The 20,794-nt window shown below is 41.6% G+C and overlaps 1 protein-coding gene across 3 annotated transcripts in view; it reads left to right on the top strand.

Moving 5' to 3' along the window:
- The first annotated feature begins 5,357 nt into the window (after positions 1–5,357).
- Positions 5,358–20,794, top strand: part of RNF217 (ring finger protein 217) — a 137,071-nt gene continuing 121,634 nt past the window's right edge. For all 3 annotated transcript variants that reach the window (XM_060030016.1, XM_060030015.1, XM_060030014.1), the window contains exon 1: positions 5,358–6,348. In XM_060030016.1, coding sequence (XP_059885999.1) covers positions 5,473–6,348 — 876 coding nt within the window. In that variant the 5' untranslated portion in view covers positions 5,358–5,472. The remainder of the gene's footprint in view (positions 6,349–20,794) is intronic.

Raw genomic sequence — 20,794 nt, 5'->3', positions numbered from 1 at the left:
AAAAAATCATAACCACATCACCCTTATACAATAACTCCTATTACTTTTGTCCTTATTTTATCATACACATCCCAATGCAGCTGTAATCATATATATTAGATTTTTCTTGTCTTTTTTCATTTAACATAGTTTTGTAAGCACTTTGCCATTGTTCTAAATAAATTTTCTCTAAATTGCCTCTTACTTCTTCCCTAATTTGGAAGAGATTTGCTTTTCCTTTTGCTAAGAAAATCTCTACTCTTTTCAGAATTAAAGTGTCATTTTGTAAAAGTGCATCTTCAGTTCTGTTACATTGATGTTTGATTACCCTTTAGTTTGGACAAAATGATTTCCTTTACTGTGAATTACTCAGCAAGGAGGTACTGGGTACTGAGAGTTGTATAAGAAGAGATTTATCTTGCTCTTGCTTACCGAACCAACAAGGCATTCCAGTCTCAGGGCCAGGGAGGAGCCAGGCTGTAAATTTTTCTGACTCCTGCTATAAACAAAGCCTGTCAGGAGGAGGCTGTGACTTGACACCCCTTTCAGAAAGGGAAGAGGGGAAACAGAGAGAAAAGAATGCATCTCTCTCTTTGTGTCACTCTGTACCTTGGGAAGAGGAGACCAGGGATTTCTAGATGCAGAGCCAGGGTTGACATCTTTCTGGTAAACCAAAGCCACCATAGTAGAAACTCTAAGTTGCCTTTAAACTCCAAGGTGACTTTTTCTGTGGGGAGGGAACGGGCTTTTCTCAGGTCAAGAAGAGTCGATCTTGCACTATTAGTGGATCTCTTCTTGTCTTAATTCAAAGAGCTTCCACAGTGAGGGCTGAAAGATGGGGTTTCCTTGGCACCGTATTCATTTGGGAATGAGTCTGGGGCACTCAAATAAGTGCACCTGTATTTAGGTGCACCTGTATTTAGGAAATGAGGAATTGGTATCATAGACTTAGAAGTATTACCTATGACTGAGGTTACCTTCGAGTATTTTTAGAGCATTACTGTCACTAGAAGAGGTAATGAGGAAATTTTTTAAAAAGATGAGGAAGGAAAGCTGTTAGAACCATAACCTCAGGAATAGAGAACCATAACATGCGATGCTAAATTATATATATCCAAAGGGAATTGACAGTTAATATTTGATTTTTCCCTTTTTATCTAAAAGAATGTGCTCATTAATTTAAAAGTAACATGTTATTTACAGCATTTTTAATTTTTAAAAATCTCCTTAGAAGGATTAGGGATGTAGACTCTCTCATACCCTCACTGTTAATGGGGTTATAAACTGGTGCTAAGTTTCTCTGATATGTGTGCCAAAACCTCAAAATTACATCTACTCTTTTGAGCAGCTATTTAATTTTTAGGACTTTATGCTATGGTATATTAGGAATGTACACAAAGGTTATAATACATATTCATATATATTAAATGTATGTTTTCTTAAAATCATAAATAATCTACTTTTTTAAAATAAAATGGAATTAGTTAAATAAATTGTGATGCATCTATATAGTAAAGTTCTATATTGTCACAAATCATGATGATATACAGATATCTTAATAGTGTGAAAAATGGTCAGGATATATTACTAAATTTAAAAATGTAGGAAAAGGAGCATATATCATTTGATATTTTTTTATACACACAGATGTAAACAGTAGAATGAAGTTTATCAATATGTTAAAGTAGTTTAAGTGGTTATTTTGGGTAGTGGATAATAAAGTTCTTCCCTTCCTTTCTTCCTTCCCTCCTTCCCTCTCTCCTTCTCTCCTTCCTTTTTTTTTTTCCCTTCCTCCCTTCCATTTGTCTTCATTTTCCTTCCTCATCTTCCTTTTTATTCTTGGTTTCCTCTGTTTTCAAAGCATTTGGGCTTTAATTTTATAATTTGAAGGAATATACTGTTTCATTTTATTTTTAACCTTATCTCATTTGGATTTTCCTTAGGAAATTTGGGTGGAAAAATAAGCGAAACAATTGTGTTGTACTAATGCCCCTTTTCCTTAATGATTCCAGGTTCTCTCCCTCCATGGGTGAAGAGGAGAGAAAATAGGAGAGTGAGGACCAACATTTCACTGTGTCTTTCAGAAGCAGACCTAGAAATTCATTCCACTGTTTTCATTCCTCTTCAGGAAATGAATTAAAAAAAAAAAAAAATATATATATATATACACACACATATATATTTGATAGTTGAAGGACTGATAGGAAAACAAGTCAGGTATTTGCTGTATAATTATTTCATGGTATTTAAACATTATGTATTTTTTCTCCACAACAGTTATGAAGAAATCTGCTTTACCTTTAGTATGTAAAATTAAAATTATTCACAGCTTTTCTGAGTTTTCATTAACACTTTTAAATAAATTAATAAATCTAGGCTCTTTAATTATCGAATTAAAGTCTGAATAAAAATTTTCCAGGGAAGCAAAAACAAGTCATGCTTAAACGCCAGGACGCCAGGATAGGAAAGTTGGTAATAGAAAAAATAACGTTCAGTAATGACCAAAAGTAATTGACTATGACAATTCTCAAACTTGACATTGTCTTCAGTATTCGCGTCTTGGTTTTAGGGAATGTGCACAGCCCATTGCAAATTACAAAACATTGAAAGTTGAAACTGGTAGTGACAGAATATTGGTGATAGCGTTTATACTGTACTAACAACTGTATACAGCCTGACATGGAGCAGATGGTCTGAGTTTTGAGAATATTAAGCTTGTGTCGGATAAGTGAAATTTTTTGCTACAGTAACTATATTTTCAACCAATTTTTTTTTAATGAATCCTATCAGTACAACTATCATAGGTGCTTCATGTGTTTCATTTTAGGGGAAATTGATAGTAGGATCACCATATTAACTTTGCATTTTAATTCCATGTTACTGGTGTCCCATGGGTCCCAGATTGAACACCAGGGGTGCTGGGCCCAGGATTGAGGCAAGTCTGAGTCTGTCTGGAGGCTGGAGATATGGCATGCCATGGTTCTATTTTCACAAACACCAGATGAATCCCATGGGGAGGAAGTCATGGTAAGGAGAAGGGCTGCAGAGCTACAGGGCAGCCTTCAAAAAAAAGCTATAGGGCAGCTGCAGAGCTATAGGGCAGCCTTCAAAAATCCCACCAGTGACTTGATTCAGTGTCGAGGAAAGCCACTTTCAGTGAACCAAATCTGAGGGATAAGGAACAAAATGGTAGGCACTGCAAGAACAAGTTCTTGGAACACCTATGGCAAATATGTGTGGAGGAGGGAGTCCCCAAACTATGGGAAGACGTTGAGGGGTTTGATTCCTACAGACACTGTGGAGATATACTTTTTTGTATCCATTATGGTTACTCTAGTCTTACTCTCACTGTTGTCACCCAGAAAACACGGATTATTTTTATATCCCTTTAGAAAGAATAGAAAAGTAGTTAACAGATGGCATACAAAAAAAGACACAGGGCTTCCCTGGTGGCGCAGTGGTTGAGAGTCCACCTGCCGATGCAGGGGACACGGGTTCGTGCCCCGGTCTGGGAAGATCCCACGTGCCATGGAGCGGCTGGGCCCGTGAGCCATGGCCGCTGAGCCTGTGCGTCCAGAGCCTGTGCTCCGCAACGGGAGAGGCCACAACGGTGAGAGGCCCGCGTACAGCAAAAAAAAAAAAAAAAAAAAAAAAAAAAAAAGACACAAACATGTAGGCTTCTTGTCCCTGCCTTTAAAACAATAAACACTAGGATCATTTGGGAAAAAAATAACAGTTACTAGGAAATCAATTAGCCAAGGTGAAAAAAGAAAATCCCTAAATAGCATTTAATCTTCCAAGTAAGAATTCTTCATTCTTGGGTCAGACTGATCAATGAGGTGGGCATTTAGACTAATTGATTAGATTCATCCATTTGTGGTGCCGCTGAACATCAGACATACATGATGGACATGTTCTTTGGTGTTACCCTCCTTTCTTCGTACTGCATAGTCATCTTTCTAGCATTTGTTATCTGATTCGGAAAATATTTTAGAACAACCCAATATCAACTTCAAGATAAAAATTTCTACACACTTCACAGCTCCTTCCTATTACATGAATGTGTAAATTGAATTCCCTCTCGATGAAAAAAACAAAGGTTGGCTTCCCAAAAATGTTTTCATTGGCTTTAGGGAACTAACATGCACCAGTCTGGGTGACTAATACTTCCTGGAAAATAAAGATAGATCAACACATAATTAAGCTCTGGCTCAACTATAATTGTTGTCTTGGAAACGGTTTTGGGGATAAATATGGTTGTGCTAATGAAACTTTTCATGATTTCCAACGATCCGATTTATTAATTAGGCCAGACCATCTTACTACCTTAATGCTACCCATTTTGGAATATTCAAAGGGTTAAAACAAAAAAAAAAGTTCCTATGAGGACATCGAAAAGGAGGAAAGGGGGATAAATCTTAAATTCATTATTTACCAGCTCTCATAAGGATTCTAGTTAAATGAGTAGGTTAAACGTGCTTTTTGGCACTTTTGTGGGTTTCAAACATCCTTCCTACCTCATTAAGCAGAGAGCAGAGAGTTGTATACACAGCATTTTGAACTAATGATTCCTAGCGTTAATTCTCTGAACTCCCTCTCTGGAGGATTTAAAATTGGACGAACGCAAGAGAAACAAGCGAAACCAAAATCCTAACTAGCCAGGGTTTTCTAGTTCTAGCTTTCAGTAAAGAGGAGTTTTGTAGGAAGTTCTGCTCAAAGCGTAGCCCGAAGGGCAGCCTGCCGGCTCTGGAGGGTTTAGTGGAGGCCGAGCGTGAACCCTGGGGGCGAGAGCGCATCCTGGTCTGAGATCACACCCACTCGGGGTGTGCGTGAGTGAGTGCGCGGTGCCCGCGCGCGTGTGTACGTGTGGGGAGGTGTGTGCCAAAGGGGTGGGGTGAGGGGCGGTGAGGAGGGCGCTAGGTGAAGCGCGAGGAGCGGGAGCGGGAGGTCGCGCGCTCCGGCCTCTCCCCCAGGGGCCGCGGCGGCTGGCTCGCGCTCCGGCTGCCCCTCCTGGTGCGCGCCGCGGCGGCGCCACAGGCCCCTCGACCCTTTGACCACTACCCTCCGGCCGCCCGGCCCCCAGCGGGGACCGGCGATGGCGCGGGACTGACGGCCTCCTCCCTCCGGACCCTTCTGTCCCTCCAGGGGCTCCCGGGGGCCGCGGCGCCGCCCCGACCTGCATGTGGGGCGGGCGCGCCGGCGGCCAGAGCGAGCGGCCCTCGGCGCCCCCGAGGCGGTGCCCGGCCGCGCGGGAGAACCAGGAGGACGAGGAGGAGGAGGAGGAGCAGCGGGCCGGGCCGGGCTCCCCGCGCGCCGCCGCCCGGGAGCACGGGCTCCCCTGAGGGAGCTCGGGGCGTCCCAGCCCCGGAGGAGGGACCCGGAAGCAGAAGCGGAGCCGCGAGTCGAGCCGAGCCGCTGCCCCCGCTGCCCGCCGGCGCCGGGTGGGGGTCCCGGCGGCTGGATGGGCGGCGGCGGCTTCGGCCGCGGGCGGCTATGGGCGAGGAGCAGAGCACGGTGAGCGGCAGCGGCGGGCCCCTGGAGGCGCGGACCCCCCCTGGCGGCGCCACGGGCCACCCCGAGCCCCCGAGGCCGCCGGGGGACAGCACCGGGGCGCCCGGGCCGCGCGCCTCCTCCGCCGAGCCGAGCGGCGACAGCTGCGGAAGCGACTCGGGCTGCGCGGACACGAGCGTCCCGGAGCCCGCGAGAAGCCGGGGGGCCCCGAGCTGGAAGAAGAACCAGGCACCGGCGCAGCCCGCAGGACTGGCCTACACCGGGCCCCTCAACCCCCAGGCTTTGCAACAGCAGCTGGCAAAGGAGGAGGAGGAAGCGAGGGACCGAAGCGAGAGAGGGGATGAACAGCAGGAGGCGCCCCCCGGCGAGCAGCCGGAGCCCCGGACCCGCGTCGGGGCCCCAGACGGACTGGTCCTGGACGTGCTGGGCCAGCGGCGCCCGCCCCCCGCCAAGAGACAAGTCTTCTGCTCCGTGTTCTGCGTGGAGAACGACCTGCCCGAGGTCCCCTCGGCGGAGCGGCTCTCGCTGCCCGCGTCGCCACCCCGGGCTCCGCCGGTGACCAACCCTCCCAGCACCCCCTCCTCCTTCCCCAGCCCCCGGCTGTCGCTCCCAGCGGACACCCTGTCCCCCGACGGCGGCAGCATCGAGCTGGAGTTCTACCTGGCGCCCGAGCCGTTCTCCGTGCCCAGCCTGCTGGGAGCTCCACCCTACTCTGGCCTGGGTGGGGTCGGGGATCCCTATGCGCCCCTCATGGTGCTGATGTGCCGGGTGTGCCTGGAAGACAAGCCCATCAAGCCCTTGCCCTGCTGCAAGAAGGCCGTGTGCGAGGAGTGCCTCAAAGTCTACCTGAGCTCCCAGGTAACCTCAGCCCCTCTGTCCCTCCCCTGTCCCCCATTCAGCATTCCAAATCACTGGCCAGGAAGTACAGCTCGCCAGCTCCCTGCTCACAGGAAGAGGTGATGAACACCCTTATGGAGGACCTCTGTCAGTTTCTTACATCTCGGTTGTTGGTTTAAGTGTGTTTGTCTTCGCTGGTTAACTTGACTGGAATTTAACTCTGCTTGAGCTTCGAGCTTTGATTGGCAACCATAGAAGGAACAGGGTACAAGTGAATTGCCTTCTGCTATTTCTTTTATTAGATTGCAGGCAAGGAGCTTGCTCAAAGAGGAGGGCAATGAGAGTGCCTCAGAGGCCTGGTATCCCAGAAACTAACAAATAGTGGGCAGAAAATAAATATGTATTGAGTTGGTGGAGAGAAGAGTTGCAATGAATGATACCGAATTTGAAATTTTGCTCCATTTAGATAATCCAGAAAAAGTGTTACTAATTTATTTATTCCTTGGCCCTGGTCCGCTTTTCAGTTTCCTTTTTCTCAGTTAAGTTGAAGTACTTTTTCTCACTGACGTTTTATGCCAGCAGAGTGCTTTATTTCTCTGAGAGGGAACAAAACAGAAAGAGCGAAACAAAGCAAAGCAAGGCTAAGAGGCTTAACAAAACAAGTGCTGGTGAAACTTTCCTCCTCAGCTCCTTATTTGAAAACTTGTTTTTTTTCTTGGAAAGTTTAAGAGTGCAGTAGACCGGCTTTCCTTCCCTGGTGGTGAATGCGTCCTTCCCGCAGTTTTCAGTCTGTTATGTTTCTGCCAGTGTTTTGCACAATCCGGAATGCCCTTTGATCCCATGTCTGATTGTCCGACGCCTATTCATCTTTCAAAACTCTGGCTGTTCAGGTGCCAACTTTTCCGTGAAGCCTTACCTCACCCTCCAGGCCACTGCTTGTATACTTTCAAAATACTTCTGCATGTCTTGCATGCGCTGAGGTTGTTCCATATGTGTCTGTTTGTCCGGCTAGACTGTATGGACAGGGTTTTATAGCCCCTGTGTCTGGTAGTTTCATGTTGGTATCCTTTCCCATAATAGTGTTGAATAACATTGGCTGAAGCGAACTGAAGAGGATTTCACATGGTGCAGTTGCTCTGTGTATTGTGGCTAATCCATGCTTGTGTCTAGACTGAAAGTGTGTAACCTGCTCAATGGCAAACGCAAAGGGGAATTTAGACAGAATGGAATGTTACACAAACAGTGACTTGGCCAAGATGGCTGAGATTATCCAAACGCCTGTGAGAGACTATGATGTCTCTTTCATGCGTTATCGGCAGACAGATGCTTGAAAAAGGAGGAAAGCCTGCTGCCCATCGTGTCAGTTTCTACAACATCACTGTCAAACAGCGCAACAGATACCGGTGCCATCCATGTGCAAAGCCCTGTGGTGGGATTCAGACATTCCCAAGGTATGGGCCCTGCTCCAAGGAAGTCCCCTGGTGTGTATACAAGATGTGTACACAAGAACAATGCAAGGTAGCATATAATAAGATGTAAGCGGAGTAACAATATCATGTAGCACTTCCTCTTAAGGGCTGGATACAGATGCAGTGGGTTTAGAAGTTCAAGGGAGCTGGTCATTATAGGTTGGGGTACTCTGCAGTTTGATTCCTTTAAGGTGGGCCCTTTCCCCAAAGCAAAATTTTTTTTGCCACCATAAGTTAGTTTTAGGAAGTCAGTGTTTTGATCTCCAGTGGAGAAAGAGAAGGAATGGGGGTGGGGAGTGGAGGGTGGCAAGGTGAGTGAAGAATCATTGCCATGCACAACTGGGAAAAGCTCCTCTGAAGGAACGTAGTATCTGAAGGTTGTCGGCAGTATTTAGGATTGTATGTATGTTCCTGACCTTCTTCTGAAGTATTTGGCAGAATTTCAATAAAGAAAAAATACACTTTATTTGAAATAATAAACAACAACAAAAAGATGAATCATGCAGGCCAGGCATGCTTCCACTTCAGGGCTTTGTGTGTGTTATTCCTTGAGCCTGGACTATCCCTCTGGAGTCCCCCCCACCCCCCATTCCCTTGCTTACTCCTTCCCCTTCTCCCTCTCAGGTCTGTATGCAGATGTCACCTGTGTGACCTTCACTGACCACCTGTTTGGTGGTCACCCAAAGTTGAGCCTCACCCCCCACTCTAGATCTCCTTTCCAGCTATTTATTTTCTCCCTAGTGATAAAAATATTCTGCCTTGTACTTATGCAGTTGATTTCCATGAAGACAGGAGTTTTCACATGATTTATTCCCTACTGTGGCTTTAGCACCTAGAATGTTGTCTGACACATACAGATGCTCAACTAATTAGTTATTGAGTTTATGAAGAGCTGAGCGACAAAGAGAGGATGAAACTGCCCCCAGAAACCACGGCTAGAAGGAGGTGATCTGCTTGAGCGCTGAATTCTACTCTGAGATTCTCGATGTTTAAGACAAAAGACAAAGACTTAAAGTAGACAAAAATAATAGGTTTGCTAAGTTTGTTATTAAACTTAGAATTAAAGAGTTTTTAAACAAACTTTCAGCTTATACAAAAATGACATTTCTTTCACTTGGATAAAACTAGGCCTGTGGTTATAATTCTGATCTGTGTTAATGATTAGGTCCCTTCTACTTAGAGTCTGTGTTTCCACATCACTTAACCTCTCTGTGTCTTAATTTCCTCATCAATGAAATGGGATTGCAGACCATAATCTGTAATGACACACCAATTCTAAAGCAAAACAAAATCAAACTGCAGGCCTAGTTTGACAACAAATCAACTGTTTTGTTGCATTACTGAACCAGGTCAAAGGGCATGGAGAGTGCCCTCTTTCTCATTTTATAAGGCATTTTGGTTTTGACAGAAGTAAATCTGTCAAGCTTGAACGTGCAAGACTCTTTTAAGACCTTTTAAAGTAAAATGATATATTTGAAATAAAAAGTTATTAGTGACTTTTTCATCTTTTGGATCTGTGCCAAATAGTTAGTGTATTATTTAACATCATTTAAGAAAACAAAGCAGAGTCCCTGTTAAGCATTTTATGCAGACATTAAAAATGCATACTAAATGTGAGTTGGAATATTGCCTGGTTAAATTAATATTCTTCTAAAAGGAGATGCTGAGTTCTTGCAAAGAAGGTACAAAGTTGGAAGACAGGAATGCAGGTTTTTAGATCATAAATCTTATTTCCATTAGTGCCGTGGACTGAATATGTGGCAAAGGCTGATAGATATAGGTGTCTTCATTATTTCAGTGCAGACATAGCAGGGTGGTGACTTAAATACTTCCATACTGTGTTTTAAAAATGATAGTTTTAGGTTTTCAAAACATAATTCTTCTTCAGTTATCACTGTGACTGGGGCTGTTGGAGAATCCTTCTTAGTGGAATGACTTTACTGGCCGATAGGTACCATCCAGTTTCCAGTTGCCATGGTGAAGGACTGAACTGATACATTATCATCTTTGGCACTTACATAGGGGAGTTACTTAAAGGCTGTAGAGTACCATGACGGAGATAGTGGGAGTTTAACTGGTTTGTGTTGCCTGGGTACATAAATCTTTGGTACATAAATTTTAGAAGTACGTTTCCTAGCAAGCTGTGTGTGCGCGTATGACCGTGGCTTAGAGCGCACAGTCCCAGGGATGTCTGCAGTCTCCTGCAGGTCACAGGGCCATTCTGAGTACTGACCTCAGCTGGTTTGGCCTTTACCACGTTTTCTAGGAGGAAAGATTGTTGCTTTCCTTGTTTCATAGAATGATATTGCGCTCATTTCAAAAAATCCTCCACAGGTATCTTTCTTTTATGATTTTGCTTTGAGACAGTAAAATCTGTTATGATGTGAAATATTAATATTTAGTCCTTTACGTAAAGAAAGAAGAGAATTGGGCATCCTAAGGGCTTTCTAAAGGTAAGGGCTGTTGCAGCTTTCATCACTCTGCTTCAAAGTGCTCGCGATTGGCAGATGCATGACTTGGAATGTATACACCTGTCAAATGAGTATTAATAGAGACAAGCAACACATTACTTCTGCAGTTTGTGAACAAAACAGCTGCTAGATGGTAATGTCCTAGAATGACTGTCTACCATAGTCACCCTCGAATCAGTGACCTAGGGATGAAAGCTTCTGTATCCTATTATTAAACTCTGAGTCATCCAGACTTTTATGGGTAAAAGTGTAACCTACTTTTTCCCTTTAAACCTTAAAACAACCTGGGTAGTTTTAGAATCTGTCCTGTTCAATATGGAGTTTGCATGCAGCCGTCTTCACACAGGTGATTTACAGATCCTATCATGCCAGGTGTGATTTTGGTAGTCTTAAAAATGTGAAGAATAAAAGAGACTGAACTCTGTTAAATCACTCTGGGAATTTGAAAAGTGAGAATTCAGGCATATGTAAGCTTTTTTTGTGTGTACAGAATGAGTGTGTGTGTGTGTGTGTGTGTGTGTGTATGTGTATTGGGGGGCTGTGGTAACATTTGCTTTTATACCTTCCTGACTCATGCACTTACTTATTTTCCTCTTCTGACTCTTTAATGATATCTCGTTTAATAATTTCTTCATTTCTCTTTAATAATTTCTTTTTTCTCTTACTTTTCAAAATTTGATTTTAAGTAGCACTTTATTTCTACAGAGGAATCAATCCCCTATCAGGGGCTCATCTCTGGGCCAGCAGGACCTGGTCCAGGCACTGCCTGGGTGTCTTCCTTCCCGTCGCTTCCAGCATCTGGAGGTGACGACGCCACGTGGAGAAACGCTGCATTGTGCTCCATTGCCTACAAGATCTCAAATAACATGACTAGTACTACTTACCTCATGCGTCAACTGAAACCTTTACAGTGGTGATTTTTTCTTTTTTCTCCTAGAGTAGATAGAGCTCAGCGTTTACACTTGAAGGCTCTTCCTTACTCCTCATATGAGAGACGGCAAAAGGAGAACGTTAGGACTTCAGCTCCCAGCTTTTCATTAAGAGTTTGTGATGGGGTTGTAGACAGATACTTGAGTCATAATTTCCTATAATTAACTTTTTCATTTGTTAATATACCATTTATGCATTTAACAAACATTTATTGAGTACCTGTGTGGCAAGGACCATGAGATAATCTTTAAATGTATTAAGTGCCCCCAAGGAGCCATCTTAGAGACTAGTTGGCAGTGTTTCTTCCAAGCTTTGTCTTCCAAGCATAAGTAAGCTTTTCTTTAAGTTCTCAGACAGCTGTGGGTCTCCCCTCTTCTGCTTCCTTTCTGGGAGGATTTTCTTAAGCCGATTCTGGAATACCAGTTAACCTTTTAGTAAGCATATTACTATTTCTCCTATTATGTTTATTTCAAAGTAATAAATCCACTCATTACTTTTTTCTTAATAAACATATTTCTCAGAGTTCTTTGTAATTGTGATAAATAGAATATTAGTTAATACTTTGCTTCTTTCAAAATATTTATTACCTTTGCTTAAAAGAAAACATAATTTTGCTGTTTGTTTTGGATCATTCATGACAATGTGGCAAATCTTGAAAGTTATGATACTTTCAGAGAATTGGTTTTTTTGGTTTAAATTCAGTGTCAGAAGGGTTTTATGTGATAAACGAAATGAACCTTCCCAAATCAAGTTCTGTCTTAAAACAAAAATTCAGTGTCTGCAGGACAATAAATTCCTAGAATAATATTCTCTTTCAATGTTATCAGTACTATTTGCCCTATCAATTTTGGGTAATTACACTTGAGTTTCCACAAATAATAACAACCATTAATTGAACATCTATATTCCAAGCATTTTTACACGTTTCATTATTTAATTTTAATTCCCTTACATATTAAATACTTATTACATGTGAAACGCTGTTGGAGGTGTTGGGGATACAGAGAACAGTAACAGATAAAGCCCCTTACTCCATGGAGTTTATATACTAGGCTGGGGAGAGGTTGATAATAAAATAAGTAAATTATTTAGTATATTAGGAGATAATAAGGGCTATAGAGAAAGAAAAACAAGGGACGGGTGATAAGAAATATTGGGGAGGAGGTTTTTCTTTATATATTTATAGTGTTTTTAGGAGTTGTCAGGGAGGGTTTATTTTACAAGGTGACTTTTGAGCAGAGATCTTTCTGACGGCCGTGAGAGAGCAAACCATGAGGATATCTAAGGGAACAGCAAGTATAAAGTTCCAGAGACAGGAGCATACTTGGGGGGGTTCCAGGAATGGCAAAAAGATCCATGCGGCTGAAGCATAGGGAATGAGGTGGTGAGCGATAAGAAGAAACCAGCAGGAAGAGTGGGAAAAGCTGATCGGAAAGGGCTTTAAGGCCATAGAGAATTTGCGTTTCCTCTGAATGAGATCGGAAGCTGTAAGATGATTTTAAGCTAATCAGATATGACTTTACCTTTATGAGAAAGTACTCTGGCTCTCTGTGGACAATATACTATGGGAGTCAAGAATGGAAGTAAAAAGACCAGTTAGAAGACGATGGCAGTAAGCCAGAGGGGAGGTGTGACAGTTCAGACTAGGGTGATAGAGGTGAATATGGTTTGCACTGGTGGAATTTTGAATATATTGTGACAATAGAGCTGGCAGAATGTGCTGATGATTGGGTGTGGGATGAGAGAAAAAAGAGTCCAGGATGACTCAGGTTTTGAGCCCAAGCAATTAGAAGAATGGGTTTGTCATTTAATAAGGTGAGGAATACTAATACTGTAGGAGGACTAGTTTTAAGGAGAATCAGGAGTTCATGCTAAGTTTGAAAAGGTATTTAGACATTCATGAAAGGATGTTGAATAGGCAGTTGGTGTGTGGCATTCAGCAGAGCGATCTTAACAGAAGATGTAAATTTGAATATTTTTGACATATAGGTGATATTTAAAGCCATGAGACCAGATGAGGTCACCTGGGGCATGATAGTTGATAGGGAAAGATTGAGGACTGAGTCTGGGCCTACCAGTGTTTGCTGATATATAAAGTCTGGGATGTATGAAAGAACCAGCAAAAAGTCTGAAAGGGAGAGGGCCAGATAGGCAAGAAGAAAACCAAGGCAGAGTAGTTACCCAAAGGCCAAACAAAGGTGATGTTTTAAAAAGGAAAGAGTAATCATTTTTGTCTAATGCTTCCGATAGTTTCAGCAGGATAAAGATTAAAATTGACCACTGGATTTCCCAACAAGGAGATTATTTGTAAGTGTGAACAGTGCTGTTTTCATTGGCACTGGTGGGGTTGGCTTTCTGATTAGAATGGGTTCAAGAAAACAGGAACAGCTCAATTTCTGTACTATAGGTAGCAGAATGTTATGTGAGGAAACTCAAGGTTAGAGAGATTAAATAACTCGCCCTAAATCACACAGCTAGGAAATGGCAAAGGTGGGATTTCAATTCAGGATTTGGCTCTAAAACCCAAGGTCTTTTTACAGTCTTTGCATTTATTATCTTATTTATAGGTTAAATATATATTTATTTCATTTTTCTTTTAAGTTTATATCCATATTGTACAGAATCACAAGTCTTCCAGTCCAAGAAGAAACTTAATTACATGTTTTGAGGAAGTGGAAGTCTCTTGCCCAGATTTAGATCCAGAGGAAGATTTCTACCAAAGTCAGCCTCATCGTCGTGTACGAAAATCAAGAGGAGTGTAGAGGAGCTATGATTTGACTTACTATTAAGTTTTAATGGCAGAAAACGGGACGTTTTCTTCCTGATTCTCTTGGCCATTCCTTTTGTTTCCGTTTGAGCTTTTTCTTATGTTACCATCTCTTAATGTTGGTGTCTACATGGTCCTATATTAAACCCTCTCTCTCCTCTCCTCACACTGTGTACTAGTAGTGGGGTCATGTCGTCCACTCCCATGGTTTTAGGTAACACCTATATGCTCTTGACTTCCAAATCTTTGTCTCTAGCCTGGATGACTCTTCTCACCTGCAGTACCAGGTAGCTGTTTGTCTCCTCGACATTGCCACCTGCATGTACTACCCACAGCCACCTTAAACCTCTCGGGATGAAATCTCCCTTTCCTCCTCTTCCTTCCCACACCCCTAAAGCTTTGCCCTTCCTTTGGGCTTCCGTGTTTCCATCAGTTATACCCAGGCCAGAAACTTGGGCATCGTCCCTGAATTCTTCCTCTCCCTCACCCCCCAGATCTAACTAATCACCTAGTTCTTTCAGTTCTACCTCCTGAAATTATTTTTATATTTTCTCAACTCTACTTTTCTTCATTTCTACTGGCATTTGCTGAGGCCTCCACCATTTCTCTCCTGGATTCCAGCCACAGCTTCCTGCTTGGTCCTAGTGCTCCAATCTTGACCATTTCCAGTCTGTCCTTCACACTACAGTCAGCATTGTCTTATAAAATGCACGACTGGTCTTAGCGTTCCCCTTCTTTGCCTTTCAGTCTGCTGTTGCTTGTAGAATAGAATCTAAACATGATTTACATGTGCCTGAGTGATCTAACTCCTGTTTACCACTCTTAACTTTGTTTCTCATCAAGTGCCCCCCTAAGCCTTTAGCCATATTAAACTTCTTTTTGTTCCTTGAGCACTCTATGACTCTCTTAATTATGATCCTTTAGTTTAGTGACATTAGGTTCTGTCTTGGGGGGGGGGTACTTTTTTTCCCACACTCCCCCAACCTCTGTTTGCCTCTTTCACACTGATTCATTCTTCTAGTCTTAGCTTAGACATTTCTTCCTTTGAGAATTCTTCTTGACCCCCTATATCTGGATTAAGCGTCCTTTCTATATTCTGTGACAACGCTTTGACTCACTATAAGATTCTTCTCATTTCACTATATTTAAATCACCTGTTTCCTGCTCTATGCTCCCATTAGACTGTAAAGCTTGATGCATGCAGAAATCTTATTCATTTTTTTGGATTGATTTCTTAGCTCTTGGCATATTGTACACATGAAATGAGTATTTGTGTAGTGGACTTACGTAGTCTATAAATAATTAATAAATCAGATGCTAGTTGTCAATATACAGAGTATGAGAATAGATAGCCAAGGTGGTATTTAAAATGAAAATCTCAACATTTCATTATCTTGCTTAAACACCTACAAGACCTTCCCATTGCACAAAAAGATTCCAGTTCATAACACTGATGATGAGGTTTGGCCTCTGCTCTCTTCAGTCTCTTTGTCCCTCCAGCTCTATATCAGACGTGTATCAGGCGTGTAGCCTTCTCTCTGTTAATTTTCCTCTTCTTTCAGATGTCAGCCATCCTTGAGTCTCCAGACTGAATCATTCCTGCCGTTTATGCTTTTAGAGTCCTTTTTACTCTGCAGCCATTGTATCTTTATCCCCTTTTGTAATTATATGTTTGTGTGATTATTTGATGTTTGATTAATTATCTCCCCTTCCCCACTATTATTTGAGCTGCTTTTATAACTAGCATTTAGCATGAAGCCCAGAATGGAATAGGTGCTCAATAAGTATTTGTTAAAAGACTGAGTGAATGATTGACTGTAAATTATAGTAAGTTTAGGTTGGTAGGAAAAATAAGGTAGGATTTTGAAGCTGAATTTTTGATATTTTATTTCACAATAGATTTAAATTTTTAATGCAACAGAATGCTATGGCCTGAGTCTTTATCCTGGCATCCCACCTATCACTGAAATGCTTCTTTAATTATAAAACCTATTCTGGTTACTATGTCTTCTGCTTAACAAATTCCTCCGGAACCTGGGAACTTAAGACAACCATTTTTTTTTTTTTTTTGATCATGGCATGTGGGTCAGGAATTTGGGAAGGGCTCAGCTGGTCAGTTCACACTTGGGGCTTCTCATGCAGTTGTAGTCAGATGTCAGCTTGCTCACTTGGCTGTCAGCTGATGCTGGCTGGCCTTTGTCAGGATACTCAGCTGCAGCTGTGTACAGAAGTGCCTACATGTGGCCTTGACAGCAAGATAGTCTCAGGGAAGTGGGCTTCTTACATGGAGGCTGGCTTCCTCTGGGGCAAGAGTCTCAAGTAAGCCAAGTGGAAGCTGCGTGATCTTTTCTGTCTTAACTTTGGAAGTCACTCAGCATCACCTGGGCAAAGCAGTCATAGGCTGCCTAGATTCAAGGGGAAGAGACTTAGACCTCAACTTTTTTTGTGAACATGTAAAAGAATTTGGGGCCATATTTTTAATCCACCACACTACTTCAGACAAAAATCAGGAATGTTGTGAATTTAGGTAGTAAAGGTTTTGAGCCTGAATTTTAATTTGTTTTTTTTTTAAATTTCATGTCTTTTCAATCATTTAATTATATATTTCCTATTCATATCACTATATTGATTTTCTACTTTGGTGTTGTGGGGTTTTTTTATGCTTTATCCTTGAATAATTTAACAATAAAGCTTCATTTAGTTTTAAGTAAAGCTTACATAAAAGTTGTTCCCTTTTAAAATTAAATATTTCAGATAATTCCATTGTAACTGAAATATCTTGAGATCAGGGTCAGCTTCTAATTATTAACACCACTTAAAATTATTCTACATAATGTAATTTCCATTATATCAAAACTTTAGCTTCATTAGAGGTTAAAATATTATTTGAAAAGATTGAATACCTTGCTGAATAAAGAGAGTTGATGTAACAGATAGTTTTTGTAGTCCAGGGATATTCTATACAGAAATTATATTATATTTAATGATACCTAAGAATTAACCACCCTAGTTAACCTTTGTTAAATTGATGCACTGTTGGTTTTTTATTGTTTATGATATTCCAGTTTGGCTGATTTTATCATTTGATTAGCGTCCTCTCAAATAGGTAAGCCTTGCGTTTCCAGAACCAAATGTGTTGTGCTCAGAAATCTCTTCCTTGTTGAGGATATGTGCACCCTGAAACAAAGGAGGTGTATTGCTTTTATGATGGGTCTTTTTCTTTTCCCCCAGCTGAGGTAACTAAATTCTGTGCTTATGCATTCATGTGAATGACTGATCCCGTTTTAAATCTTTCTAAGCTGTTTGCCTCAATGATATTCTCTACTGTAAGATTCAGAGGCTAATTATAGGCTACCTAGCAAATTACTTCCCTTTTTGTGGTGTTGATTCTTGCCTTATTTCCTCACTTGATTATTGGACATATTCAGTGTTCCTGAATCTCCAAGATGTAAGAGGCAAGTTAGATCACCGCAGCTTTTTCCTCTGGTTGCTTAACAATTTAAAACAGCAGGTAAAATAAAACAATTGATCATAGTGTTTCACTAGTGTTTTGTTTCCTTTGATAATGCCATTTTTCCTAATGTTTACAGTTTAGTTTATTATTAGTTTAAGTCTAAGTAGAGCTGTTGGGTCAAATCAGAAATGACTTGGATATGGCTAGATCTTAGTGTACCATGTTTGTATGAGCATATGACCTCGGTAGGGAAAGTGAGTTCCTTTCATTAGTTCCGTAGAAAGTAGGGGGGTTTTTATTCTTCTGCTAGAGATGCCCTTGGTGGGAAATGATAGGTGCAATCCCAAGAGTTCTAATTTAATCCTGCTTTTAACTAGTCTTACTATTAACTTTAGTGTTTTTTTTTCTTATATTACCATTTTTCCTCCTCAAGATTGTTTGTTTGTGAAAGAAACATTTTGAAAATAATAGGCTCCTAAAAGTAAAAGAAATACTCTGTGTGTTCAGTGTGCTGGTGCTTTACGTTAAAACCCTGTGTGTGTGTGTGTGTGTGTGAGTGAACGTCTCAAGTTTATTTGTGTGTTACAAGAAGATTATTTGCTGATCTTGATTTGTAAAAATCTGAGTATAGTCATTCAGGTAAATTCATGTATTTCAGGTTTAGTTTGAATCAACCTAAAATAGATGTCCCTTGAGCTTACCTTTTTTCTGTTGTTAGTTTTTAATATGTCACTTTGTGAGTCACTGAGGGCTTCACCCTTAGGATAAAGGGAGAGTTTAGAGGAATGCTTGAAAAGAAAATATTTGAAACAATAGTAATTCTTTTCCCAAGAGTTTGCTTCCTTTTTTTTTTTTTTTTTTTTTTTTTTTAGGTTTTAGGATTTCTGAAAAATACTGTTTGTCCAGATATACTTTTCTCTTTAAAAATCACTACAAACTTACAAAATTTGGAAATAGAATTTTCAATCTTGCTTGAAAATTACGCAAATGAATTGCTTCAGAGAGTTTTGACCCACTTGTTTAAAAAATAGCACTTTATGATCAGCTGCAAGAATAGTTGATTGACATTAGGGAAGATGTACATCTACTAGCTGAATTTCATCAACAATCTTTGAATACTTGGTAGATGAGATGTAAAAATAAGTATAATGATTTAGTAAGCCCAGGCAACAGGGTTTTTTTGTTTTGTTTTGTTTTGTTTTGCCTCTCTTGTGTCTATGTGTGGTGCTTTTTCAAGCAATATATCAAAATAAATTGAACATAGACCTTAGAGACTCAGTGTCACTAAATGCTGAACAAAGATTTTTAAAAATAAGAAAGCTGGTTCTAACACATTGCTTTCACAATTATTATTCATTCTATTAGTGATGATAAGATGTTTTGTATCATTAATACAATAAGATTCAGATGTTAAAAAAATCACTGCAACTTTTGGATTCTTTTGGCTTGTTATAGTCTAGATGGATTGGACAAAACCTTGTTGGTTTGCTCAGGGGTCAAGGTAAAGCAGGAGGTCTCATCACAGGCTGGTTAAGGACACTGATCTGGGACCATAACCCTACCCTTAACCCTGCACAGTCACATATAAAGTGTATGCTTCTGCTCATAAGACTGTAGCTGAGACAAGACGGAAGGATTACTATTAATCATCTCATCACCACTTCTGGAAAAACACACGACCAAAAAAGTTCTACTAGATAATTAGTGAGTTGCAGAGACCTTTATATAGAGAAATCTTTTCAAGTGGACAAGGCTTTCCTTTCTTTCACTGTAGTCACACTGTAGAAGATCTGTTCTCTAGTACTCAGTAGGTTTAAGGGAATCAAAGGGGAGGGGGAACTAGAGCATTCTTATTCTCTTAAAAACATTTACAGAGCACAAAATATTTGTTTAGAGCTATGCTGATCACTATGATAAGAGACAGTGTACTCTATGATCCATCCTCAGCGAGTTTAGAAATTCAATAGGTGAAAAGTAAGCTGTCCAGCAAATATTAGGGAAAGTTTATAATTACATTGTGTGATGCTGATTGTTGACTTAAGTGGCTCTGGGAAGAGAAAGCTGTGTTTATCGGAGTAGAAAAAGCTGGAACTTGGCTAGTATCTAAAAAGTGGTTGTTGATGTACAGGGGGAGTAGGAGAAGGGAGTTAGGGGTGGGGCGTGTCTCCAAGTGAGGTGGGGTGAGCAAGCACACATACACACTCAAAATTACATTTGTGGGGCTTCCCTGGTGGTGCAGTGGTTGAGAGTCCGTCTGCCGATGCAGGGGACACGGGTTCGTGCCCTGGTCCGGGAAGATCCCACATGCCGCGGAGCGGCTAAGCCCGTGAGCCATGGCCACTGAGCCTGCACATCTGGAGCCTGTGCTCCGCAACCGGAGAGGCCACAACGGTGAGAGGCCACGTACCGCAAAAAGAAAAAAAAAAAAATTACATTTGTGGAAATAGAGAGGGAGGGCGTGCAAGTCACCATGGCTAGAGAGAGGGGCTGGGAAGGACAGTATGCAAATACAGGTAAAGAGGTGAGAGCTGAATGGTGAGCAGGAGTCTGTGGAACAGAGGCCTCAGTACAGAGCAGAGCACCACAGGCAGCTGGACAGAGCATCACTCTGCAAAGCTAGACCCACGGGTGTGCTGTGTCTCAAGAACAGGGAACGGAGGGAGCCTGGTCGGAGATGGCTTATTGAGGGAGATGTGGGTCAGATCACGTACAGCTGTGATGCCCCTCTGTGGAATTGGTACTTTATTCCAACTGTAATAATAAGCCATTGGAAAATTTAGTAGAGCTGTCAAATGATAATTAATGCTCCGAAAAGAGCCTGGCTTCAGTGTGGAGAATAAACTGTGTTTGAGGGGTGAGGTGGCAGGAAGAGAAGCAGGGAAAAGGGTTAGGAGGCGTCTGCAGCAGTCCAGGGCAGAGATGACAGTGGTCTGCGCTAGTGTGGAAATGGTTCTGTCTCCTGTCCTATCACTTATTGGGCTTTTGGTTTTAAAAGGTGCAGGGAGTGCTTTACCTTTGGTCTAGCAGAATGTCCTGCCAGTTCTTGCAGCCTTTAATGTTCAGAGGTCCACGTTGTATAACTCTGGACCAGCTGCCGTCTTTATCTTTCAAGCAGTGTATGATCAACCTCTGTTCAGCTTGATTCCCTCTTGCATTTTGTCTGTCTGCAATGGGTTTGTTTGTTTGGTTTTAATTGTTTGGTTCCAGAGACACCATGTAGAAAATCACTGACCGAAAAATATGAAAACATCTTTTGAATAGGTGTCCATAGTTGTTATTTTACTGATTGTCAGAATCAATTTATCAAAGAAGTTGAGCTATTTTCTGCTACCTACTTTTTTGCAATTTGCCGTTCTTAGTCTTTCCTCATTTTATG

This window comes from Delphinus delphis, chromosome 14 (genome assembly GCF_949987515.2).
Source record: "Delphinus delphis chromosome 14, mDelDel1.2, whole genome shotgun sequence".
In the NCBI taxonomy this organism is placed as follows: Eukaryota; Metazoa; Chordata; class Mammalia; order Artiodactyla; family Delphinidae; genus Delphinus; species Delphinus delphis.
This window is presented reverse-complemented; position numbering and strand designations above follow the sequence as displayed.